This window comes from Cetorhinus maximus, chromosome 16 (genome assembly GCF_964194155.1).
Source record: "Cetorhinus maximus chromosome 16, sCetMax3.hap1.1, whole genome shotgun sequence".
Lineage (NCBI taxonomy): Eukaryota > Metazoa > Chordata > Chondrichthyes > Lamniformes > Cetorhinidae > Cetorhinus > Cetorhinus maximus.
In genome coordinates this window covers 76736713-76763652 of record NC_135894.1, presented here as the reverse complement: position 1 = coordinate 76763652, position 26940 = coordinate 76736713, and the positions used below count along the sequence as shown (strand labels likewise).

Below are 26940 nucleotides of genomic sequence, written 5' to 3'. Positions count from 1 at the left end.
ACTCATTGAATTTACAGGGATGATTCTGTGCAGCTGCTCAAGTCAAGCTCCACAGTGAGGGTGGTGGGAAGGGCTGTCGTCAGCAACCTTTGCCTTTTAACACTGGACTTCCGGATGAGGGTAAGATGCTTAAATTTGCAATTCTGCATCCTGTCCTCGGGAAAAGATTCCCCTATAAATGTTTAACCCTTGCCGGTCCCGATCTGGGAAATAAACCTTTAGCTGTTGCTGTTGGATGTTCCAGCGTTCCAGGTGTGTGGATGCAGGCGGGGAAATGGTTAAAGTCTTATTACTTCGATCTCGGTCCGCTAGCAGCTGCTGGCGGAACCAAGTGTGCAAAGTATAAATTAACATGGCGTTTCATTACATCGCCTCCCGGCCACAAGCACTTGCGGAAGCGATGGTGTCACTAGGGCTTTGGTGCCTAACTCACTCGGCAAAGGCCGCAAGAAATCGCAGACTTCCCCCCACCCCTTCCTCAACTCCTGTTCCCCCTTCTCTCTCTCTCTCTCCCCACCACCCTCTGCTCCTGTCTCTCTCTCCCCTCACCCCCTGCTCCCTCCTCTCTCTACCCCGCACCCCTCCTTCCTGCCCCGCCACCCCTCTCTCCTCCACCTCCCCCACACCCTTCTGCCTCCCCCCCGCATCCCCCACACCCTTCTCTCTGCCCGCATGCCCCGCACCCTTCTCTCTGCCTCCCCCCGCATGCCCCGCACCCTTCTCTCTGCCTCCCCCCGCATTCCCCGCACCCTTCTCTCTGCCTCCCCCCGCATGCCCCGCACCCTTCTCTCTGCCTCCCCCCGCATGCCCCGCACCCTTCTCTCTGCCCGCATTCCCCGCACCCTTCTCTCTGCCTCCCCCCGCATTCCCCGCACCCTTCTCTCTGCCTCCCCCCGCATTCCCCGCACCCTTCTCTCTGCCTCCCCCCGCATTCCCCGCACCCTTCTCTCTGCCTCCCCCCCGCATTCCCCGCACCCTTCTCTCTGCCTCCCCCCCGCATTCCCCGCACCCTTCTCTCTGCCTCCCCCCGCATTACCCGCACCCTTCTCTCTGCCTCCCCCCGCATCCTTCTCTTTCCCTGCATCCCCCCCCCCACTCTTCTCTCTGCCTCCCCCCGCATTCCCCGCACCCTTCTCTCTGCCTCCCCCCGCATTCCCCGCACCCTTCTCTCTGCCTCCCCCCGCATTCCCCGCACCCTTCTCTCTGCCTCTCCCCGCATTCCCCGCACCCTTCTCTCTGCCTCCCCCTGCATTCCCCGCACCCTTCTCTCTGCCTCCCCCCGCATTCCCCGCACCCTTCTCTCTGCCTCCCCCCGCATTCCCCGCACCCTTCTCTCTGCCCGCATGCCCCGCACCCTTCTCTCTGCCTCCCCCGCATTCCCCGCACCCTTCTCTCTGCCCGCATGCCCCGCACCCTTCTCTCTGCCTCCCCCCGCATTCCCCGCACCCTTCTCTCTGCCCGCATGCCCCGCACCCTTCTCTCTGCCTCCCCCGCATTCCCCGCGCCCTTCTCTCTGCCTCCGCCCGCATTCCCCGCACCCTTCTCTCTGCCTCCCCCCGCACCCTTCTCTTTCCCTGCATCCCCCCCCCCCCCACTCTTCTCTCTCCCGATCACTACATCTCCTTTCCCCAAACCCCCACCTCCCCCTCACCACCTCATTCCTCACCTTTCCTCCTCCCTCTCCCATGTATGGCATACTGTAATGAAATGTATTACTATTGCTCACAATTGTATTTTGCATTAAGACAATTAATTACTATGTTTAATTTGTTTCCTAGGTCAGATTAAACAGCCACCAGTTCCCACAATATTGGTCTTCCTAACAAGGAGTGAAAGTTGCCACAAAATAATATTTAAAACTGACTAGAGTAATCTTTACAGCAGCGTTCTGGATAATATCATCATGACTGCAGAAACAACAATGCAATTTCATCAAGCTTTGCCTAAAGTTGTAAGTGTCGCACAAAACCTAAAAGATTGGCAAGTTCCATAAAGCACGGTTTTGGGTCATGGATCCCTCACAACTGCAATCCAGTTCATTAGCAGCAGTTTTTACAGTGGTCAGCTACAGTTTTCTTTGTTCAATTTAGGACAGGAGAAATTCTGGAAGCTATTAACATTTTAAATGTGGTTTCTGATATTGGGCAATCACTGCACCTTTCATTTGTTCAAAGACTTCCAACATCTTTATACACATCTTGGATGGGATGCACTTACCTGCCCTATTGGCTACTAATCTAACCCAGAAAAAACTAATACTATATAGGTACTTGCCAAGATCCAAACGGTGGTAAAATTAAACAGCAATAATCTTATTTAGGTAATCCAAAGACCTGACTATCTTACTCCACTTCTAGTTACAAATTGAACACCATCTCCTGAAATGCATTTTACTTTATAGGCTATCATGTGTATGTATATATGCTGCAAAATAAAAGTTTAGTATTCCACATTCATTAGTTTCAAATCTGTCCTGATCCACTCCTATTCCTCCAGATCTCAGGTACATGCACTATATCCACAACTCGTGTATTGTAATTTACCTGGTTGTCAGAATCTTCCTTTTTTTTTTGGTTGCTTTCCTTCCATCACTCTCAGACTTGCTTGCTGTAAAGTTTTGACCTAATTCTCAGTTGCTTTCATGCAGCATTGAGCTTCTTGGCAACTCTTGCACTCTGCCAAACTCTTACCAAGTCCCTCTACAAGTCAGCCTCCCTCTTCTAGGTTCACACTCTAACCCTCCCTCTCTCAGCTCCCTCACCATATCTACAAGTGGATCTCAAATGCTACCTATGTTGTGCCTCAGCCTCATCTTTCGCTCTAGATTGCTGGTCCGCAGTTTCATCCACTACAATTCTTCTTGTACACTTCCCTTGTTTACCAAGCCCTTTAGGCTCGCCAGTCTTTCCAGTATCTCTCCTGTTGCTTACTTCTCGTGTTTCCTTTCAGTTTTTGTTCCTTTGTTTACACTTTCCAAATTCAGAGTTTCTCCTTCTTGCTTCACCCTGTAGTTGAGTAAAGATTTCAAGTTAAATTTTAGGGGGAGCAAAGCTATTGTCTTCAGTTCTCAGCACAAATTCTGTTCCCTAGCCATCAATTCAATTCCTCTCTTTGGCAACTGCTGGACTATTCACAATCTTGCAATATTTGACCAAGAGATGAGCTTCTGACCACATCCATGGCATCACTAAGACGACCTATTACCAACACCATAATACTGGCCCACCTCAGCTCACCTGCTGTTGAAACCCACATTCTTCTAGACTTGACTATTCCAATGGACTCCTGGCCAGTTTCCTATCCATCACCTTCAGTAAACTTGAGACCATCCAAAACACTGCTGCATATGTCTTTACTCACACCAAATCCAATTCACCTGCGCTCGCTGGCCTTGATTGGTTCCTACGTGTCGAGGAAATTCTGTCACTAGAAGGATTCAAAATTGATAAGGAGGAAGTGTTGGATAAACTCTTGGTACTTAAGGTTGACAAGGCATCGGGACCAGGTGAGATGCACCCAAGGATAATGAAGGAAGTAAGAGTGGAAATTGCAGGGGCACTGGCCATAATCTTTCAGTCTTCCCTAGACTCAGGGGAGGTGCCAGAGGACTGGAGAATTGCAAAAATTACATCCCTGTTCAAAAAAAAGTTGAAAGGATAAACCCAGCAATTACAGACCTGTCAGTTTAAATTCATTGTGGGGAAACTTCTACAATTATTCGGGGTAGAATTAGTAGTCACATGGAAAAATGTGGGCTGATCAGGAAGAGCCAGCATGGATTTCTAAAGGGGAAATCTTTTGTTTAACTACCTTGCTGTAGTTTTTTGAAGCGGGAACAGAGAGGGTAGATGAGGGTAATGCTGTTGATGTGGTGTACATGGACTTTCAAAAGACATTTAATACAGTGTCACACAACAGACTTGCGAGAAGAGCTATAGCTCATGGAATAAAAGGGACAATTGCAACATGGTTACAAAATTGGCTGAGTAATAGGAAGCAGGGTAATGGTCAGTGGATATTTTTCAGGCTGGAGGAAGATTTGTAGTGGAGTTCCCAAGGGGTTGGTATTAGGACTCTTTGTTTTTCTTGTTAATATATTAATGATCCAGATCTTGGTGTGCAGGGGACAGTTTCAAAGTTTGCAGATGATACAAAACTTGGAAGCATTGTAAACTGCGAGGAGGATGGTGTAGAACTTCAAAAGGACATAGACAAGTTGGTGGAGTGGACAGATAGGTGACAGATGAAGCTCAATGCGGAGAAGTGTGAGATGATGCACTTTGATAGGAAGAACATGGAGAGATTATAAAAATAAGGAGTACAATTCTTAAGGGGGTGCAGGAGCAGAAGGACCTAGGTGTATATGTGCATAGATCATTGAAGGTGGAAGGACAGATGGAGTGAGCAGTTAATAAAGCATACAGTATCCTGGGCTTTATCAATAGTGGCATAGAGTACAAGAGCAAGGAGGCTATGCTGAGCTTATTATATAAGACACTAGTTAGACCTCAGCTGGAGTATTGTGTACAGTTCTGGGCACCACACTTTAGGAAGGATGCGAACCGGATGGAGAGAGTACAGAAGAGGTTTACAAGAATGGTTCCAGGGATAATAAACTTCAGTTATGAAGATAGATTGGAGAGGTTGGGACTGTTCTCCTTGGAGAGGAGAAGGCTAAGAGGAGATTTGAACATGAGGCGGTTGGATAGAGTAGATAGGGAGAAACTGTTCCCGCTCATAAAAGGATCGAGAACGAGGGGGCCAGATTTAAAGTAATTTGCAAAAGAAGCAAATGTGATGCGAGAAAAATTTTTTTCACTCAGCAAGTGGTTCAAGCCTGGAAGTGTGGTGGAGGAAGGTTCAATTGAGTCATTCAAGAGGGCATTGGATGATTATTTGAATAGAAAATCTGTAAGGTACGAGGAAAAGGCAGGAGAATGGCACTAAGTCATAATGCTCATTTAGAGAGCCAGTGCAGACACAATGGGCTGAATGGCCTCCTTCTGCACCATCACAATTCTGTGATTTTAAAATTCTCATCCTTGTTTCAAATCCCAGTGTGGCCTTGGCCTCACACAACCCCCACCCCTCCCTATATCTATAACCTCCTCCGCTCCAATAGCCTTCTTGAAATATCTACACTCCTCAATACTGGCCTGTTGCACATCCCTGATTTCAATCATTCTGCCATTGGCAACCATGACTTCAACTGCCAAGTTCTGCAATTCCCTCTCTAAATATCTCTGCCTTGCTGCCTCTCCTTCCTCTGTTTGGAAACTTCTTAGAACCAAGCTCTGTGATCAAGCTTATGGTCACTGGACCTAATATGTCCGTATCTAGCTCAATGTCAAATTTGTCTGATAATGCTCCTGTGAGGCACCTTGGGAGATCTGACTATGTTAAAGGTGCAATCTAAATACAAGTTGCTGTTGCTAATGCATAGCCTCTCTGCATGCTGTTCTTCAATTACACTTTACACCCTCAAGCTGTGCACTTTTGCCACATTTCCACCCCTCTCACACTATTTAATTGATTGGACTGTAGTGACACTTTGTCAGGCTGACTTTACTCACTGCTCAGGGCAGTCACTACTGTGTTGCAACTGAGTGTTTAACTACTTGGGTTGAGGTTTTGGCTTTGCTGGGGTAGCAATTTTATTGTCTTAATTTTGTGTCTGGCTAGCAGCTGAAACTGATGCTGGGCCCCTTTGCCAGGTCCTTAGCTGAAGTTGCCATGTGTAAACCAATAGTTGATGATCAAACTCTAATCACAAATCAAATCTAATTTTTAAAAAGTGAAATAGGGCTAAGAAGCCCAACTGTCTGCTTAAAATGCTATTGTTCCTTGCCTGTTTTTAAAATAAAATCATGCTGGAACCTGTAACAAATACAACAGTCCACAGCTTAAGTTTCCAACTGATTACTTGACTCATTTTTCATTGAAAAGAAAATTAAATCTGGAGCAATAATATAGTTGTTGACACTCCCACTTCTAAATCAGACTAATTAAACATAGTAGATTTACTCTGGACATATGGAATAATTATGGAAATGAAAATATGATAACCAGATAGTACAGATTATGAAGGTTAATTAACAACTAGATCTGAAATATGGCTATTTGTTAATAGGTCAGTAACGTGTAGTGACTAGAAAAAAAGCAATAAGGTTTGAGTATGATTCTGGCAGAGGTACGAGGTTGAAAAACATACTTAGAGTCCATATTTATGTAATATATTTTCATGTCTGTACTTTTTTTTTGTTGCTGGTGCCCTTGAAACTGTATCCAAGCATGACACAATTCTATAAACCCTCAAGTTCTTACAAAATAAGAGCAAAGTGGAGGGCACCAGTTACTTTAAATGTTAATAAAAACACAACTGAGGGTGTTTCTTATTTATTGAATAAATGAAAAATTTGTGAGATGCTGTTTAGTGTCAAGAGCTATGCTCTAATGGGACTGGTGATGTTTCATGGTTTGTAAGCTCAACAAACATTGCAAAAAACTGTACTAACACTCTGCATTTCCCCTTTAGGAACTCCATGCTCATCTCAATACCTCAATCAGCAATACTACCATGGAGAAGCTGATACTACAGAAACCACATCTCCACATTCAGCATAACATGACTGTAATCAGAAAAGACCAAAAAAGGACCTTAGAAGAGTGTGTATCTGTGACAATTAGCTTAAGATCATAATAGGTTTTAATCGCTTAAGCTAATTTCTTTTCAGAAGAATAGGTCAAAGTTGATAATATATTGAGGTAGTAGTTAAATATGATAAATACAGTCAGAAAAATGTTAAAATACAAATTTAGATTGTTTTGTCAGTGGTAATTGAAAGTCTTTACAGGTAAAACTGTATTTTTTTCATCATTCGAGGGATGTGGGTGTTGCGGCTAGGCCAGCATTCATTGCCCATCCCTAATTGCCCTTGAGAAGGTGGTGTGAGCTGCCTTCTTGAACCGCTGCAGTCCATGTGGTGTAGGTACATCACAGTGCTGTTAGCAAGGGAGTTCCATGGTTTTGACCCAGCGAAAGTGAAGGAATGGCGATATATTTCCAAGTAAGGATGGCAAGTGGCTTAGAGGGGAACTTACAGATGGTGGTGTTCCTATGTATCTGCTGCCCTTGTCCTTCTAGATGGTAGTTGTTGTGGGTTTGGAAGGTGCTGTCTAATGAGCCTTGGTTAGTTTCTGCATTGCATCTTGTAGATGGTATACACTGCTGCTACTATGCGTCAGTGGTGTAGGGAGTGAATGTTTGTGGATGGGGTACCAAGTGGGCTGCTTTGTTCTGGATGGTGTCAAGCTTCTTGAGTGTTGTTGGGGCTGTACTCATCCAGGCAAGGGGAGAGTATTCCACCACACTGCTGACTTGTTCCTTGTAGGTTGTAGACAGGCTTTGGGGAGTCAGGAAGTGAGTTACTCGCCACAGGATTCCTAGCCTCTGACCTGCTCTTGTAGCCACCGTATTTATATGGCTAGTCTAGTGCCGTTTCTGGTCAATGGTAATCCCCAGGATGTTTATAGTGGGGGATTCAGCAATGGTAAAGCCATTGAATGTCAAGGGGCAATGGTTAGATTCTCTCCTGTTGGATATGGTCATTGCCTGGCACAAATTTTACTTGCCACTTGTTTGCTCAAGCCTGGATGTTGTCCAGGTCTTGCTGCATTTGGACATGGACTGTTTCAGTATCTGAGGAGTCGCAAATGGTGCAGAACACTGTGCAAACATCAACGAACATCCCCACTTCTGAACGTATGATGGAGGGAAGGTCATTGATGAAGCAGCTGAAGATGGTTGGACCTAGGACACTACCCTGAGGAACTCCTGCAGTGATGTCCTGGAGCTGAGATGACTTCCAACAACCACAACCATCTTCCTTTGTGCTAAGTATGAGTCCAATCAGCAGAGAGTTTTCCCCCTGATTCCCACTGACTCCAGTTTTGCTAGAGCTCCTTGATGCCACATTCGATCAAATGCTGCCTTAATGTCAACGGCAGTCACTCTCACCTCATTTGGGTGTTCAGCTGTTTTGTCCATGTTTGAACCAAGGCCGTAATGAGGTCAAGAGCTGAGTGGTCCTGGCAGAACCCAAACTGAGCATCAGCGAGCAAGTTATTACTAAGCAAGTGCCGTTTGATAGCACTGTTGATAACCCCTTCCATCACTTTACTGATGTTCGAGGGTACACTGATGGGGCGGTAATTGGCCAGGTTGGATTTGTCCTGCTTTTTGTGTACAGGACATACTTGGGCAATTTTCCACATTGCTGGGTAGATGCTAATATTGTAGCTGTAGTGGAATAGCTTGGCTAGGAGCGCAGCAAGCTCTGGAGCACAAGTCTTCAGTACCATTGCCGGAATATTGTCAGGGACCATTGCCATCGCAGTATCCAGTGCCTTCAGCCATTCCTTGATATCACATGGAGTGAATCGAATTTTCTGAAGACTGACATCTGTGATGCTGAGAACCTCTGGAGGAGGCCGAGATGGATCATCCACTTCGCCTATCACCCACAGACACAGGGAGCTTTAGGGAGATACCATCAAACTCTCAAAACCATGATTAAGACCTATTGCCATGAATACCCAAAGGATTGAGACAAAGGATTAGATTTGCTACCTGCTACCAGAGATTCTCCAATGAATCTACTTGATTTAGTCCATTTGAATAGATCTATGATCATGAAATAAGAGGTCCATTAAAAGTGATTAAGGAAAAGTTTCTAAAGCAGAAAGACGAATCTTCCATTTTGGATTACGTGTCCATGTTTCTAGAAAGATTCACAGGCACATGTAAAGGAGCACGTGAGCATTTGAAAATTTCCCCAAGCAAAAATGAAAGAATGGACAAACATGCTACAACTAGAACGTTCCAAGCAGGAGATGAAGTATTGGTATTATTACCTTTGCAGGGTGAACCCCTGAAAGTGAAATTCGGTGGCCCCTAAAAGGTAGTTAGGAAAGTTAGTGAAGTGACTTATCTGATAGATACTCCTGAACAGAGGAAGGAGAAACGGTTATGTCAAATAAATATGCTGAAGCAATATCATCGCAGGGAAGATGATGGGAAAGAGCATGTATGCCAGGTGGTAGGAGTAATGGAGGATGACAGAGACAGTAAAGAGTAAGGTAGAGGAAGAAGTAGACAGTGCACAGAGCAAACCTCCTACAATTCGAGTAGCCAATACGAAAGTACTGGGACAGTTAGACACTGTGTTCTCATATTTAGAGGAAGGACCACAGGAAGATCTAATAAGGTTACTTATGAAGTAAAAGGGAATTTGTAGGGATACACTGGATGTACTACGTTAGCTAGACATGATGTTAACATAGGAGACTCAATGCCAATAAAACAACATCCTTATCGGCTGAGCCCAGAGAAACAAGCTCAGGTAGAAACAGGGATCCAATATATGCTAGAAAATCAATTGATTGAGCCCAGCCGAAGCAGCTGGAGTTCACTGGTAGTGCTGGTTCCCAAGCCAGATGAATCAACTAGATTTAGTATAGACTACCGGAAAGTGAATGCAGTAATGAGCACAGATTCATACCCAATTCCTCGATTAGAAGATTGCATTGATAAGGTTGGCAGTGCCTCATTTCTTTCTAAAATTGATCTATTGAAGGGGTACTGGCAAGTGCGATTAATATTAAGGGCTAAAGAAATATCCGCCTTTGTTACACCAAGTGGATTGTATCAATGTTGAGTCATGTCATTTGGGTGTAAAAATGCCCCAGCTACATTCCAGAGAATTATGAATCAAGTTGTAGCTGAAATACATAACTGTGGTTTATTTAGACAATGTCGTAATATATAGTAACACATGGGAGGAACATGTAAAGGAATTAGAGGACCTGTTTAAGCAATTGCAGTCAGCTGACTTAGTCATAAATCATGCCAAAGGCAAACTTGCAGAAGTAAGGGTTACTTACTAGGTCACATTGTAGGACAAAGGAAAGTATTGCCAAGAACAGCAAAAGTAAATGCTCTGATAGAATTCCCCATTCCTAAAACTAAACGAGAAATCATGAGGTTTTTGGGAATGTGTGTGTTTTATAGGAAGTTTGTGCCTAACTTCAGCACATTAGCTGTTACCAATTTGTTAAGAAAACAAGCAAAAGTGGTATGGTCAGCAGAATGCCAAGCAGCCTTTGAAAAGCTGAAGGCAATCTTAATAAATAAACCAGTGTTGGCCACCCCTGATTTTACCAAACCTTTTAAAATGACAACTGATGCTAGTAACTTGGGGGTAGGTGCATTCCTATTACAAGATGATAAAATAGGGATAGAGAAACTGGTGGGGTACTTTTCCAAGAAACTATATCAATATCAGAGAAGGTACTCTATAGTAGAAAAAGAAACTCTAGCATTGTTGTTGTCACTTCAACATTTTAAAGATTATGTCCAACACTATAACAAAGAAACACTAATCTACACTGACTATAATCCACTGGCATTCATTGAAAAGTTTGAAACTCAAACATGTGAGACAGTTCAGATGCAGTCTATTGTTTCAGCCACTCAGTGTAAAGATTGTTCACATTGCCAGCAAAGATAGTGTGATCGTGAACACTTTGTCCCTGGGTGTAAAATACTAAAATAAGTCAAAGGGGTAAGAAATGCTGAAGATTGTATAAGAGGGAGGAAGGATGAATAGAAGTAAGACTTGTGTTTTGTTGTCCATGTGTCACATACCTTGTGATGAAACGCAATTTTGAAATGGCGTTTCATCTCTTTTAAGGGTGGAGGCACGTAAAGAACATATCTTTTTATTTACATTGGACTGTGAATTAAAATTACAATGGCTGTAGCTTGAAAGGCATGTGCACCGGAACAGTGTGAGGGATATATACAATGTTGCTGTTCTGGACCAGAATGTGTCATGAAAGACAGGATGATGCCAAGGAGAAGTCTGGTCTAATGGGGAACTGTCTGACAACAACGTTTTAATTGGCTCCTGACCAGGTGACCGAGATTTATGTGAGAGCAGTGCAGCAAAACAGCTTCTAGCCTGAAAGGAAAAAGACCTAAAACCTCCCTCTCCTGTGTGTGTAAGATTTCAGTAATTCTACAATAATAGCTAGCTGGCTTTTTCTCCTCATATCTCTATAACCTGCTCTCTCTCTGAAAAGCCCTGTCAAGAGGCAAAGGGAAAAATCACTGTTAGAGACATTGAAAGGCAAGTGCTCAACCAGTGAACTAAAGACTGAAAGTTCTGGAAGACCACCTCTTGTCATCAACAAAGAACTGAAAAGAATTTGGAAGACATTGATCAAAATCAACCCACCGAATCCTGTAGTCTGGAATTGGTGCTATTGAACAGTTTTATCCCACCCTTAAAATCCATGTTTTTGTGTGTCTTATGTGTCTCGTGTGCGTGTGATAGGGATTTAAGAAGGGGTAAAGTTTAGGTTATAGAGTTAGAAATTAGTTCATATTTCTTTTGCCATTGGTTAAAGACAATTTGTTCAATAAACAATTATTTACTTATTAAGCTTGCAAACCTGGTGCTCATATTCTATTAAACTAAATTAAACAATTAGGTGGGTTGACCAAACTTCTTCATATTTGTTGCAGCTCAGGGAGCAGCTGGGCTTAATATTGCAGCACACTATCCCCAGTGAGTCATGACATCTGTCTATTACTTGCTGCTTATGCTGTTTGGCATGCAAGTAGTCCTGTGTTGTAGCTTCACCAGGTTAACGCCTCATTTTTAGGTATGCCTGGTGCTACTCCTGGTGTGCCCTCCTGCATTCTTCATTGAACCAGGGTTGATTCCCTGGCTTGGTGGTAATGGTAGAGTGGGGGATATGCTGGGCCATGAGGTTACAGATTATGTTTGAGTACAATTCTGCTGCTGCTGATGGCCCACAGCGCCTCATGGATGCCCAGTCTCGAGTTGCTAGATCTGTTCGAAGTCCATCCCATTTAGCACGGTGAGAGTACACAACACAATGGAGGGTATCGTCAATGCGAAGATGGGACTTCGTCTCCACAAGGACTATGTGATGGGCACTCCTACCTATACTGTCATGGACAGATGCATCTGCAGCAGGCAGGTTGGTGAGGATGAGGTCAAGTATGGTTTTCCCTCTTGTTGGTTCCCTCACCACCTACTGCAGACTCCACCAACTCGGTCGTAGTGGTGCTACTGAGCCACTCTTGGTGATGGACATTGAAGTCCCCCACACAGAGTACATTCTGCACCCTTGCCACCCTCAGTGCTTCCTCCAAGTGATGTTCAACATTGAGGAGTACCAAATCATCAGCTGGAGTGGGGTGGGGGGGTTGGGGGGGGGGGGGTGAGGTTGGTGTGCAGCGGCGGTGGTACATGGTAATCAGCAGGAAGTTTCCTTGCCCATTTTGATCTCATGCCATGAGACATCATGGGGTCCAGAGTCGATGTTGAAGACTCCCAGGGAAACTCCCTGGACTGTAACCCAGGAATGGTGATGGTTGTCTGTAAGGTATGATTCCATGAGTGTGACTGTTGCTGTTGCTCGACTATTTTGTAAGACAGCACTCCCAATTTTGGCACAAGCCCAATAACTAAGTGGCTTATTAGGCCATTTCAGAGGGCATTTAAGAGTCAAGCATATTGCTGAGAGTCTGGTGTCACATGTAGGCCAGACCAGGTAAGGATGGCAGATTTCTTTCCCAAAGGACGTTAGTGAACCTGATGGGTTTAACAACAATCAACAATGGTTTCATGGTCATTAGACTTTTAATTCCAGATTTTTATTGAATTCAAATTTCACCATCTGTGTGTCAAATCCCCATGGTGGGATTTGAACCCAGGTCCCCAGAGCATTCCTCTGGGTTTCTGGGTTACTAGTCCAGTGACAATACCACTAAGCCACCGCCTCCCCTAACTGTGTCTTATAGTGCCATTGTGTTTTACTACTATTTTTCTGAATAGGGTTTGCTATGTTTGGTGGTGGGGCAAAATGAATTTCCTCTGCTGTTTTAGTAGGTAAATGCACTGTGTAATATGGTACTGAGAAATATAGATAAGAAAGCCCCAGTTGTCTTGCAAGACAATTTCACTATCCTGACTTGGAAATATATCGCTGTTCCTTCACTGTCACTGGGTCAAAATCCTGGAACTCCCTAACAGCATTGTGGGTGTACCGACACCACATGGACTGCAGCGGTTCAAGAAGGTAGCTCACCATCACCTTCTCAAGTTCAACTAGCGATGGGAAATAAAGACTGGCCCAGCCAGAGAAGCCCACATCCCGTGAATGAATATAAAAAAAACACTGGTCTACAACATTGTCCTACAAGACCGCTGGGGCTTTCTTATCTATATTTCTCAGTACCATATTACACAGTGCATTTACCTACTAAGACATCAGAGGAAACTCCTTTTTATGTTACATGCCACTATCCTTGTACCCATACTGCTTTATAACCAGCTACTTGGAGGTGCAAGAGACCAACCAGGTTGACATTTCTTTATTTCTCTATGGGGAAATATCATACTTCTTCTGCATACTTCTCCTCGGTAACTTGGTTATGATTGGGAATTCACTATAAAGAAATTCACATTCTAATCTGTGTCAAGTGACCTAGTGCCTTAAGCATCTTTACATTTTACTTTTACATTGAGGCAGTGCTGCCCTATACCTAATTTTGGTTAGATAACATGTAAATATCTGTACTAATTCAGATACTTTACATTTGTGTTCCGTATACTTAGATATTTCCTTAAAAAATACAGAGTACGCTAAGTTTGGATAAATGTTGTAATGATGTGAAGCTCTCAAACTTGTTAACAGTCGTGGTGTAAGTGCGACCTAAAATTGGGGCCCCACCTGACAGCAGTTCAGGGCCAGATCAAATTTTAACTCTCCTATACAAATTCAATGTTTCTATGAAGCAGAAACTGCTTGACACTGACGTTAGACCTGTAGAGTAAATGCATCCCACGAGTGAAATTAAAATTGCTGAAAATAATTAAGTTTGCCCATTTATCTTATAGTTATGTTGCATTTTTTTCTTTCACAGTTGCTTTGAGATGTTTAAAATAATTCATCAACTAACTGACAGTGTTGAACACATTTTCATGGTAAATAACATTTTTACTTTCTGAACAGTGAACTGAAAGATATTCCAAATTAGATTTATGATGCTTTATATTGATATTCCTAGTTCATGATACCAAACATGATTTTTTTATGAATCACTGGGATTCCCATGGAGTGGTGTTGAGGAGCCCCTGGGCTGTGTAGTAGTTCTATCCGCTCAATCACATGGCTGGAAGGCCTAGCCAATTTTGAGGACCGGGTCTTAATTGCATGTTGGTGGGTTGCTACACACACAAATCTCTGACAAGTATTCCATCATTTTGCATCTCCACTATTTCAAAGGTGAAAGCACCTTTATAGTATAGCATACAGGCACCCTCACACAAGTTGCCTGCTAACTGGAAGCAATTATAGCGCAATTTATAATGTTTCAGTAAGCCTCAAATGTAAGTTCTGTTATTCAATTTAAGTTTCAATAGCAGCAGTTTCATCTGTGACCTTCAAAAATGCTGGCAGCGCCTGCAGAACATCAAGAGCAAAAGTTCCACACTGCATTTTACATTGCACTAGAGGTACTAGTGGAGCAGGTGCTAGAGAGGAGGCATGTCCTCTTCCCAATTGCGGTCCTAAAAGGATGTTATTGAGATGATGAATGCATACAGCAGTAACCCAAGGATGTATGTTTATAATGCGATATGTATATTTTCTTTTCAGGTGGCAAAAGAGGTCATCAAAGAATTTGCAGCTGATGGAGTGAAATACCTTGAGCTGCGGAGCACACCACGAGAGGAGAGAACTACAGGTAGTATCACGTGATTATATTAATACATTAAAATTAGCAGAGATCAATCATTAGAATCTGTTATATACTTTAGTGGGAAAAAGCCCTTTGGTGATGCTACTGACATGATGCATATATTGTCAACATAGGAAATTAGGACTTAGGAGCATGAGAAGGCCATTCGGCCCCTCGAGCCTGCTCCGCCATTCAATAAGATCATGGCTGATCTGGTTGTAGTCTCAACTACACTTTCCTGTCTGCTCCCATAACTCTTGAACCCCTTGTCTGTGAAAACTACACACCGCAATTAAGCACTTAAAATAAAGTGACTGCACAAAGACTAGCACCTCCATAGAGCGACAAGAACACAAGAAATAAGAGGAGTAGACCATATGGCCCATCAAGCCTGCTCCAACATTCAATAAGATCATGCTGATCTTGTGCTTCAACTCCAATTTTCACCTGCTCCCCATATCTCTTAATTCCCTGCGTGACCAAAAGTCCACCCATCCCAGCCTTAAATGTATAAAACAAATGTATAAAAACATAAATGACTAAAGATTGTTAGAGTTATTATGATAGATTTTTAACTTACTGCATGGGCATAAAACTGCTTTTGCGGATGGGTACTCCGTTCTTGAAATCACCCGATTATTACTTCCAGTGAAAGCAACTGAAATTAAAATCTTGTAATTTGTATAACAAGTGGCTGATTCACAATGCCTTGGTAGCAAGTTGAATATCTACCCCATAATATCAGCTCCTGTATTGTTGTCTGCTCATAGATAATGGGTTTCTACGCATGCGTAGTGCATAGTGCTTCAATCTCAACATGAAAATCCCAAGAAAATTTTAATGTTAGGAGACAGGTTGATTGTCTGCTAATAAAAATATTAAAATTGAAGTTTAAAAAATTTCCTTGTAATCCAATGCATTTTGCGTTTAAACTTTTAAAAACTTGACTTTACACTGAACTACAGTCATGCAGCAGTGAGTGTGAGGCCAAAGTGGCGAGATAATCTATCGCATTTGATCTTACAATTCTTCCTCAAACACAATTCAAGTGCTTTCACAATTGAATTGCAGCACATAATTTGTTCAAACATTTTGCCTTGATCCAAAGAGAAATGGTTAAATAAAACTCAAGCCTTTTTATTTATGGATGTATAATATATCTATGGAACAAACATATGACACTGATGTTATAATAGTAACTGAAATTCTATCCTTTGTCAACCACTCTTGTAGTTTATACGATTAATTGAATTACGACTTTGTCAGCCATCTATTACCCCATTTTAATTTCCTTCAGTAAATATACAGAGTATTATGGAAGAAAAGCATACAGATCATTTGAACAACTTCTATCTTTTAATCTTGAAAGCGAATGCCAGAAAGTAAAATGAGATGCCGGATAAACCTGAATTTCCTGTACAAATTGTACTTGATTCACAGCCAATCTCTCCTTTTGTTTCCATGTTTTAGTTCTTGGGTTAATGGGCTGGATTGGGTTGGATCGCAGGGAGGGACCGTAAAATTGGGTGCCATGCCATAGTCGCTGTTCCTGTCCCAATTTTACCAGTGGCAGGGAAAACATTGAGAGGCCTGCCAGCCAGTGAGCCAATTGAGGCTCTTAAGTGGCCAATTAATGGCCACTAAAGGGTTTCATCCTGCCACTGGCACTTTTACCTATGGCAGGAGAGGGCTGTGCCAAGCATGCAGATTTTACTGGTCAGGCTGGTGGCTGGCCAAGGGGCATGCCTCCTTTACCAGCCCCTTCTGCCCATCAGAGGCCTCCCCCCCAACCCCTGGTCTTTCCATTTCTGTATTTCACTCCCCGATTCCCCGCCCTACACATCGCACCCCCCAGCCCCTCGCCAGGCCCTGCCAGCCTTAAATGTTAAATGACTGCAGGGTGAACTAGCCAAGCAAAGGCAGGCTAGCCCATTACTTTTATGCTCCTAAAAATCCAGCCCAATATTTCTGAAAACCGGTTCTGCTTTTGCCCTGATGAAATGTCCAAAATTAACAGTCCAAAAATAAAATTTTAAAGATCATCTAACCTTAGAGAATAAAAATATTTGCTTTGAAAATTAGATTTAAGCATTCTCAGCTGCCATCTTTGCCCCTATCCTGAGCATCATATCCTGGCTATGGAGCTGTTGGTTTCAGTGCAATAATGCATTTTAGAAATAAGTGCTATGACGAAACCCCAGAGGGTGTTGCACTAGTTTTCAGATACTGGTACCATGAGAATACTTCGGTTGGGCAGTGCTCTGCTGAGAGATGGCAACTGTGGAGAACTCTGCAAAATATTAAAGGTTATATATTGGAAGACAAGCAATGGAAAGCGGAACTCTGTTTATTAGGTAATATTAGTGAAGAGAGTTGAAATTTAGAATGCTGATTCCAGTAAAATTAAGAAATAGTACATAAATGTACTCCAGAAGATTCTATCTAAATTGTTATTCCAGTGCCCTTGCACATTCCATCTGCCTCTGAAAAATCATACAGGATGGTGCCTGTCACTGAACTCGTTAACAATTAAAGAATGGTCTAGAGACATTGAGAAAGAAAAGATAAGACTAACTTAGTTAAGAAAGTGGAAAACAGGATGCTTAAAGGGTGAGTCAGCCTCGCCCATGTCAAGAAGACCATTTTATTATGTACACCAAAAGGCAAACTGCAAATCTTGATCAAGATGTGATCATTCAATGATAAGCATGCCAAAAACAGACATTTTCATAAAATTCTTGTCAAAAGGTAGGGTAAATAAGACAGTGTGACATAATGTGAATTTGGCTTCATCCAAGGAAGGCTGAACACAAAAATTGTAACTCGAGTTTGTTTGCCCAATTGAGTTTACTTGCTTGCAAGTACAGAAGTTTAAACAATTTATTGGTTTGTGAGCATATTTATGGTTGATTTAATCTCTCATAACTAGGTTGAATAGTTAACAATCCTAGCATTTTAATGCTTCACACAGGAATGACTAAGAAGTCCTATGTCGAAGCTATACTTGAAGCTATAAAACAATGCAAACAAGAAGGTGTGGACATAGATGTCAAGTATGTGAACTTTTTACTATTCTCTGTTGACCTCCTGTGGTTATGTTCATGGGAACTCTGGGATCTCAATGTAACGGGTATTGTGAAGTATTGTAAATCATAACGGTTAGCTGCAAAAAAAAAAGAGTTGTTTAACTTACTTTATCCAACTTCCAGAGTGAGTACTTGAGGGTGGCCTTAAAGGGACAATAGGCACATCTTTAGACTAAATAGAAGCATATTGTCATGAGAAGTATCTTTATCATAGAATGGTTACAGCTCAGGAGGCCATTCGTCCTGTCATGTCTGCTGGCTCTCTGAAGGAACAAATCACCTACTGTCATTCTCCTGCCTTATCCCCATAACCCTGCAATCTTTTCCTTTTCAGATAATGATCCAATTCTCTTTTGAAAGTCTCAGTTGGCCCTGCCTCCACCATAATCTCAAGCAATGCAGTCCAGATCCTAACCACTTGCTGCGTAAAGTTTTTTTTCCTATTTTGCCATTGCTTCTTTTGCCAATTACCTTAGATCTGTGCCCTCTGGTTTTCGATCCTTCCACCAATGAGAACAATTTTTTCCTACCTACTCTAATCCAGACCCTCATGATTTTGAATGCCTCTATCAAATCTCCTCTCAACCTTCTTTTCTCCAAGGAAAACAGTCCAACTTCTCCAATCTTTCCACGTAACTCAAGTTCCTCCACCCTAATCCTTGGATCATTCTCATCCAGGGTGCCTTCTCAACTTTAGGCACGGACAGTCTATCCAATACCTCCTCTTATAAATTTTAAATCTTTTAAGTGTCTGAACCTGCCTCATTTCACCATGACCTTGCAGTATCTTCTTTCTTGGTAAAGATAGATTCATTTAATACCTCAGCCATGCCCCTTGCCTCCATGCGTAAATCTCCTTTAGGTCCTAAATAGGCCCCATTCCCCCTCTTACCACTCTTTTACTATTTATATGTCTATAGAAAACTTTTGGATTCCCTTTTATGTTAACTGCCAGTCTCGTCTCATACTCTCTCTTTGCTTCACTTATTAGCTTTTTCAATCCCTCTCTGAACCTTCTATATTCAGCTTAGTTCTCAATTATCCACCTGACATCTGTCATGAGCATACTTTTTCTCCTTCATCTCTATCTCTTTTGATGGGAACTACTTGTAAAATTATTCTATGTTACATTTATTGGTCTACTCAATCTTTCTAAATATTAGTTTTGAAAGCAAAGATATAGAGGACGTACATACAAACATATGAATTAGGAGGAGTAGGCTACTCAATCCCTTGAGCCAGCTCCTGGCTGATCTGATTGTAACCGCAACCCCATATTCTCACCTACCCGATAACCATTCACCTCCCTGATAACCTTTCACCTCCTTGCTTATCAAGATCTATCTACCTCTGCCTTAAAAATATTCAAAGACTCTGCTTCCACTTCAAGATAAAAGCTTTCTCCTCAACTCTGTCTTAAATTGGTGACCCCTTATTTTTAAGCTACTTATAGATTCGCCCACAAGAGGAAACATCCTTTCCACATCCACCATTTCAAGACCCCAAAGGACCTTACACTAACCCTCAAACATAGTTATCAGCCTCTGCCCCATGCCCCCCCCCCCACCCCGCTGTGCACAGAGGCTCAGTAATCAGCCCCTCTTCCACCATCTCATCCTACACACACAGTAAATCAGCCCCACTTCCACTACCCCATCTTCCTCTGCCGCCACCTGCTCTTTTGGTCTAGTTGCCAGTGCCTGTGAAGCAGAGTCACCAGCCTAGGATAAGGAGCCTATACTGCAGACAGACAAGAGAAGAAACACAAGTTTGAAGCCGCCACTCACCTTCCTGGCTCAGCCACATGACTTCCTAATTTCTTCCACACTCAGTCAGTGACTGAGTTATGTGTGCCTGTGCCAAATCAGCACACAAACATTCCAGGCCCACACAACAATCGCCGCTAGAAGTGCGTCCTAAGGTTAAAGGGTACTTTGGGCTCATGGTCCACCCCATTGCTGCTTTGCACACCAATCCATTGAGTCCAGTGCTGTCCCTCCAAACCACAGTCGCCATTGCTGCCTCAGAGGGGGGGTTTCTGCCATCCCAATGGGGGTCACAACTCAGAGTTTGGAAACTGCTGCCCTCAGCTCTGAAATTCCCTCCCTACACCTTTCTCAACTCTCGGCTTCACATTCCTCCTTTGATACACCCTTAAAGCCTATCTTTTTGACCAAGCTTTCGATCATCTGACCTAACATCTCCTTGAGTAGTTCAGTGGAAGCATTTGTTGTAATCTTCCCAAATTCCACAGATTGTGGAAAGGTCCCAGCAGATTGGAAAACTGCAAATGTAACACCTCTATTCAACAGAGGGGGACAGAAAGCAGGAAACTGTAGGCCAAATAGCGTAACATCTGTCATTGGGAAAATGAAAGAATCCAGTAATAAGGAGATAGTTGCTGGACATTTAGAAAATCATAATACAATCAGGCAGACTTAACATGGTTTTGTGAAAGAGAAATCATGTTTGACGAATTCATTTGAGTTTTTTGAGGATGTAATAAGCAGTGTGGATAAAGGGGAACCAGTAGATGTCGTGTATTTGGATTTCCATAAGGCATTCAGTAAGGTGCCACATAAAAAGTTACTGCACAAGATAAGAGCTCACAGTGTTGGGGGTAATATATTAGCATGGATAGAGGATTGGCTAACTAACAGAAAAATAATGAGTTGGGATAAATGGATCATTTTCAGGTTGGCAAACTGTAACTAATGGAGTGCCACAGCGATCACTGCTGAGGCCTCAATCATTTACAATCTATATCAATGACTTGGATGAAGGGACCAACTGTATTGTAGACAAATTTGCAGATGATACACACTTAGGTAGGAAAGCAAGTTGTGAGAAGGATACAAAGAGTCTGCAAAGGGATATAGATAGGTTAAGTCAGTGGGCAAAAAATTGGCAGATGAAGTATAATCTAGGAAGGTGTGAGGTTGTCCACTTAATAGAATAGAAAAGCAGAATATTATTTAAATGCAGAGAAACTGCAGAATTCTGCAGTACAGAGAGTTCTGGGTGGCTTTGCAGATTAATCAAGAAGTTAATTTGGAGGTATGGCAAGTCTTTAGGTAGGCAAATGGAATATTGGCCTTCATTGTAAGGGGGATGGAGTATTAAAGTAAGGAAGTCTTTCTACAACTATACAGGGCATTGGTGAGATCTCGCCTAGAGTACAGTTTTGGTCACCTTACTTAAGGAAGGATATACGAGTATTGGAAGCAGTTTAAAGAAGGTTCACCAGGCTGATTCCTAGGATGATGGGGTAGTTTTATGAGGAAAGGTTGATATGTTTGGGTTTATACTTATTGGAGTTTAGAAGAATGAGAGGCGATATTATTGAAACATATAGGATTCTAAGGGGGCTTGACAGGGTAGATACTGGGAGGATGTTTCCCCCGTGGGGGAAATCTAGATCCAGGGAGCACAGTTTAAAAATAAGTGGTCTCCCATTTAAGACTGAGATGAGGAGGAATTTCTTCTCTCAAAGGGTCATTAGTCTTTGGAATTTGCTTCCACAGAGAGCAATAGAGGCTAGATTATTGAATATATTCAAGGCTGAGTTAGACAGATTTTTGATCTACAGGAGAGTGAAGGGTTATGGGGTTGGGTAGGAATATGGAGTTAACGCTACAATCAGATCAGCCACGATCTTAACAAATGGCAGACCAGGCTTGATGGGCTGAATATCATACTCCTTCTCCTATTTTTATGATCTTAGTGATGTCATTTTTTTACATAATTTTCCTGTGAAGCACCTTTGAATGTTTTACTATGATAAAGGCAATATATAAGTTGTTGTAAATTAATTGTCTTAAAATGTGGGAGCAATATCAAACTAGCAATATTAATTTTTATTTCCCTAGATTTCTTTTATCCATTGATAGAAGAGGCGGGCCTATTGTTGCTATGGAAACTGTAAAACTTGCAGAAGAATTCTTTGCATCCACTGATGGACTGGTAGTTGGCATGGATCTAAGTGGGGATCCTGCAGTGAGTAACTTATTTCTCGTGAGCTGTGTCAACCCTAATTCAGAAAGGCAGAGTGCAGCATCTTCTCTTAATCATTTTCTCAGGGTCTTTCTACATTCATTTATCTAATCATTTATTAACATAGATTTATAGACAGACAACTGGTACCATAATCTAACTACGCTCAAATGTGTCAATGTGTATTTGTGGTATATTCACAACACAGTTCAGTAATGAAGTATCTTTTACATATATTTTAATTATTTAAACTTTATATGGTCAGTAAACAATTAGAATAACTTTTGTAAAGATAATTTTAAGCTTGTGTGAACATTCTATAAATCTACATTTGTTAAAATATCTTTGAATCCACAAATTATGAAGTAGTGGAATTCATTTTGAAATTAATAAAAATTATTAACAATCAATATTTAGAGGTATAATATCAGATTAGTAGACGCATATGAATAAATGACCTTGCCTCCCATAAACAGCACAAAACTGCAGATGTAAGTGACTCAAATTGTTTATCTTACAATGCATTGGTTTCCTTGGAACAGTATAAGATTATCAACTGTTCCTGTTTTCCTTTTTAAGGTAGAACATGCCAAGAATTTTATTGCCCCACTTCATGCAGCTAGAAATATAGGACTTAAGCTTGCTGTGCACATGGCTGAAGTAAGGAGTTTATAAATTTGGAGCAATACCTATTTTGGATGTATTCTATAACTGAATATGCATGATTATTGTTCAAATTTTAATCTCTGACTGCAGTTATGCATATAAAAGTTTAATTATTATAAGTGTGACCAATTTTGCTTATCATGAATGCACTTAAAAATGCTACATCACAAAGTATTAACAAACTACTTTTATCATCTTTTGTTAAGATTCCCCATCAAAATGAAGAATTGGAAATGTTTCTTGGTCTTCCTCCAGATAGGATTGGCCATGGTACATTCCTTCACCCTGAAGTTGGAGGTTCAGAACATCTGGTTGACATCATTAGCAAAAATCAAATACCCATCGGTAATGAGATTTATATTCTTCTATTGAGACATGCAAAGGATTTACAGATTAAATATTGTTATCCTTAATATAGCTTATTGAGGGAAAAAATTGTACAATTTTTTTTAGGAAACCCTGGGGTATGATAGACGGTAACCTCTCCAGTGCAGAATGCTTAGTACCGAGTCATTTCTAGCTTTTGAAATTTCTGGATTATGCAATGACGTTAGAATGCCTAACTACAAGTGTGCGGGCTGGAAAATACCGTAAATATATATTTACCTGAAACATAAAAAAGTGATAACTTTTATTACTGCTTAATAATGTTTTATTTTATTTCTGAAAATACTGTGCCCCACAGTAAGGAGTTAAGCGTTCATTATCTTTACTGAGTCCATGCCTTCTCAATTTGTTGCATTGCCCGAACAGTCAAGTGGTGAGTCCATGAGTTGTTTAGGTCTGCTCAAAAAATTTTTGGACAACTGGTGTTTCCAAATAATAGATTTCTGGACTGAGAAGTTACAGTGTATATTGGTTTTGTGGTAATCAATGTCACAAGTAACATTTGCGCCACACAAGTGCCAGGCAATGTCCTTCTCTAAACGAGAAAGAATGCAACCATTTCCCCTTGGCATTCACCAGCATTACCATCTCTGAAACCCCCACCATCAACATCTAGGAGGCTACCAATGAGCAAAAATTAAATTGGATCAGCCATATCGATACTACAGCTCCAAGAACAGGTCAAAGACTGGGAATTCCTTTGGCAAAAAACTCACCTGTCTCCCAAAGTGTGTCCACTATCTTCAAGGCACAAGTCAGGCATGTGATGGAATACTCCCCACTTGCTTTGATGAGTGCAGCTCTAACAACACTCAAGAAGCTTGACACCATCCAGCTGCACACTTAATCGGCACCACATCCACCAATTTAAGCAGTCACTGTCTCCACCATCAGCTCAAAGTGGCAGCAATGTATACCATCCACAAGATGCACTACAGCAACTCGCCAAGGCTACTTGGACAGGACCTTCCAAACTCTTGACCTCTACCACCTAGAAGAATTAGGGCAGCAGGTGCATGGGAACACTGCCACCTGCAAGTTCCCCTACATGCTGACTTGGAAATGTTTCAGTGTTCCTTCACTGTTGCTGGGTCAAAATTCTGGATCTCGCCCCGCCTCCTTAAAGCCCTGTTGGTACACCTACACCAAATGGACTGCAGCATTTCAAGAAGGCAGCTTACCACCACCTTCTCAAGGGCAATTAGGGATGGGCAATAAATTCTGGCTGCGCCCACATCCCATGAATAAATTTTTACATTTTTTAAAGATTCACTCTGCTCTTGCGATACTTCAAATTATTCCTGATATCATGGGATCTTTTACGTTCACCTAAGGAGGCAGATGAGGCCTTGGTTTCATGTCTCTTTTGAATGATGGCCCCTCCAACTGTGCAGTACTAGAGATGGGCAATAAATGCTGGCCTAGCCAGCGACATCCATATCCCATGAATGAATAAAAATGTACTCCCTCAATACTGCACCGAGGTGTCAAAGAGAGAAAATGAAATGGGAGAAAATGTCTTAGCACACTCCGAATTGCCTAATGAGTGAAATCCTTTTCTTAAAAAAAAGCACAATTAGAATGTCTGACCAATTTACATCATCTATTTTCCAGAGTTTTGTTTGACATCAAATGTCAAAGGACAAACTGTCTCTTCATATGACCAACACCATTTCAAATACTGGTACAATCGTGGACATTCCTGTGTGGTTTGTGTAAGTTCAATTAATTTTTCTCTGCTACTGAAGTATTGAAACTGCTGAAATATAAAGGTAACAAAGATATTCAACTTTTGCAAAAGACTTAATGGGTTAGTGCACTGTCAGTGGAATGAAACTGTTGTCTCTGACTCCACTGGTTTACATAGATATGTCAGGGCAGTCTCAATTCAGTTCCTACTTATAAAGCTCACAATACAAGACTACTGATAATTTTGGACCAATAGATCTGCAAGGGTACTTGCTGCCCCCTGTCATTCAATTCTTTCCTTCACATGGCCTGATAAAGTTCAGAAATTATAAATATCACACATGGAACATCTAAAGCCTAGAGTTAATTTCTTAAGCTCATCTCATGGGTGTTAGTTTGGCTCAGTTGGTAGCACTTGTTACGGAGTCAAAGTGTTGTGGTGTAGAATCATATAACATTATAGGACAGAAGGAGGCCATTTGGCCCATCATGACTGTGCTGGCTTTTTGAAAGAGCTATACAATTAGCCCCATACCCCTGCTCTTTGCCCATAGACATGAAAATTTGTCCTTCAAGTATTTATCCAATTCCCTTTTACAAGTTATTATTGAATCTAATTCCACCACCTGTCAGGCAGTGTATTCCAGATTATAATAACTCACTGCGTTTCTTTCTTCATGTCGCTTCAGTCTTTTGACAATTACCTTAAATCTGTATCCTCCTATTCCTGACCTTTCTCCTACTAGAAAGGATTTCTCCATATTTACTGATTTTGGTCACCTCTGTTAAATTTCCCCTTAACCTTCTTTGTTCTAAGGAGAATAACCCCAGTCTCTCTAGTCTTGCCACATAACTGAAGTGTTTCATCCCTGGTACCCTCCTAGTAAATCTCCTCTGCACCCTCTCCAAGTCCTTGACATCCTTCCAAAAGTGTATGCCTGGAACTGGCCACCGGACTCCAGCTGAGGCCCAACAGTGTTTTAGAAAGGCTTAATATAACTTCCGGTAGGATTACTGTATTATGGAAATTTTACCACACGATCTCTCATCTGCAAATACTCCACATTCAAGACATTGGTTACTTGATGTGAAACTTCTCACAGTAATCGTTTAATAACAGTGACCAAAATATCCATATACCTCTGCACGTAATTGAACATGTGGCTTTGCCAATTAGGGCATACATTAACCAGGATCATGCTACATCCTGATTGCATTTCTGCCTATTTTTGCATGTCTGTCCAAAAGAAAAGGGAGCAGAAAATGCCCTTATAATTTTTTCACAACACCAGAACATCCCAATTAAGTACATATTTGAAGTATAGCCATTATTTGTAATGTTGGAAAATTTGTGATATAATAAATATCAGCCAGGACAATAGAAGCACTTTCTTACTCAACTGATTGTGTGAAATCTTCTGTATGTATATTTGGGTGATGTGATGGTAAATAACTGTGCTGTTTCAGGTTTATAATTAGTATATCTGCTGATATAACTTTGATAGGCTGAATAAAATACTGTTTCATGTTTTAATGCAGTTCCAAACATTCACACTAGGAACTATGAGTGAGATATTAAATGGGCAAAATGTGCCTGTTAATGATTTAATATCAATGTTGAAACAAATGCTTACTGTATATATTCCCCTAATTGCTCCTTATAAATCTGACCTCCATCGCCATTAAACATCTATTTTCAACTCATCTGTAGTAGTCATTATATTCAGTGCAGTTTATAGTGATGTTGTAGGTTATAACAGAAAGCAAATGAGAATAAATGCATGTATACTAATCTAATAGCTAACAAAATGAGGCATTTAAGTTGATAAAATTTATCAAATCAGCCAGATGTGTATTTTTGTGCATTTGAGAAACTAATTGTTGCTGGTTTTTTTCTTCTCCCCAGACTGATGGCAAAGGTGTTTTTGCTAGCAACCTGTCCCAGGAGTATCAGATAGCAGAGGCAACATTTAACCTTTCTAAAGCTCAGATATGGGAGCTCTCTTATCAGAGTATTAACCACATCTTCGCTCCAGAGTGTGTAAAATGTGACTTGAAGAAGCGATGGAATGACCTGAAACCAGAACTATTTAACCAAGGCTAACAAAAGATCATGTGACATGGTCAATGATCTTGGTGGTACATTCACTGAGTTTTGTAATCAAAATATTCACATTTTAAGGAAATAAAAAGGTTGCTATAGCCCTTTCATCTCAAAACAATTAAATTAATGTATATCTTTTATTTTGAGTATGATGCTTACATTTTGAATCAAAAACCATG

General features: G+C 41.6%; 2 protein-coding genes across 4 annotated transcripts in view; one reads left to right on the top strand and one right to left on the bottom strand.

Annotated features, from left to right (window-relative positions):
- chd1l (chromodomain helicase DNA binding protein 1-like) overlaps positions 1-26940 on the bottom strand; it is a 115784-nt gene that overhangs the window by 64699 nt on the left and 24145 nt on the right. The window lies entirely within an intron of this gene.
- On the top strand, positions 7-26859 carry mapda (N6-Methyl-AMP deaminase). Of its 3 annotated transcripts, XM_078560134.1 has the most exons (11): positions 7-120; positions 1779-1951; positions 6536-6666; positions 14021-14081; positions 14755-14842; positions 17808-17889; positions 21792-21918; positions 22495-22575; positions 22788-22926; positions 24583-24683; positions 26564-26859. In XM_078560134.1, exons 2-11 carry the CDS (start codon positions 1904-1906, stop codon positions 26759-26761), a joined length of 1056 nt encoding a protein of 351 aa, XP_078416260.1. In that variant the 5' UTR covers positions 7-120; positions 1779-1903; the 3' UTR covers positions 26762-26859. The 3 variants fall into 3 exon arrangements, with proteins under 3 accessions (XP_078416260.1, XP_078416262.1, XP_078416261.1); XM_078560136.1 differs by lacking the exons at positions 24583-24683; positions 26564-26859 and adding an exon at positions 23035-23222; XM_078560135.1 differs by lacking the exons at positions 6536-6666; positions 14021-14081.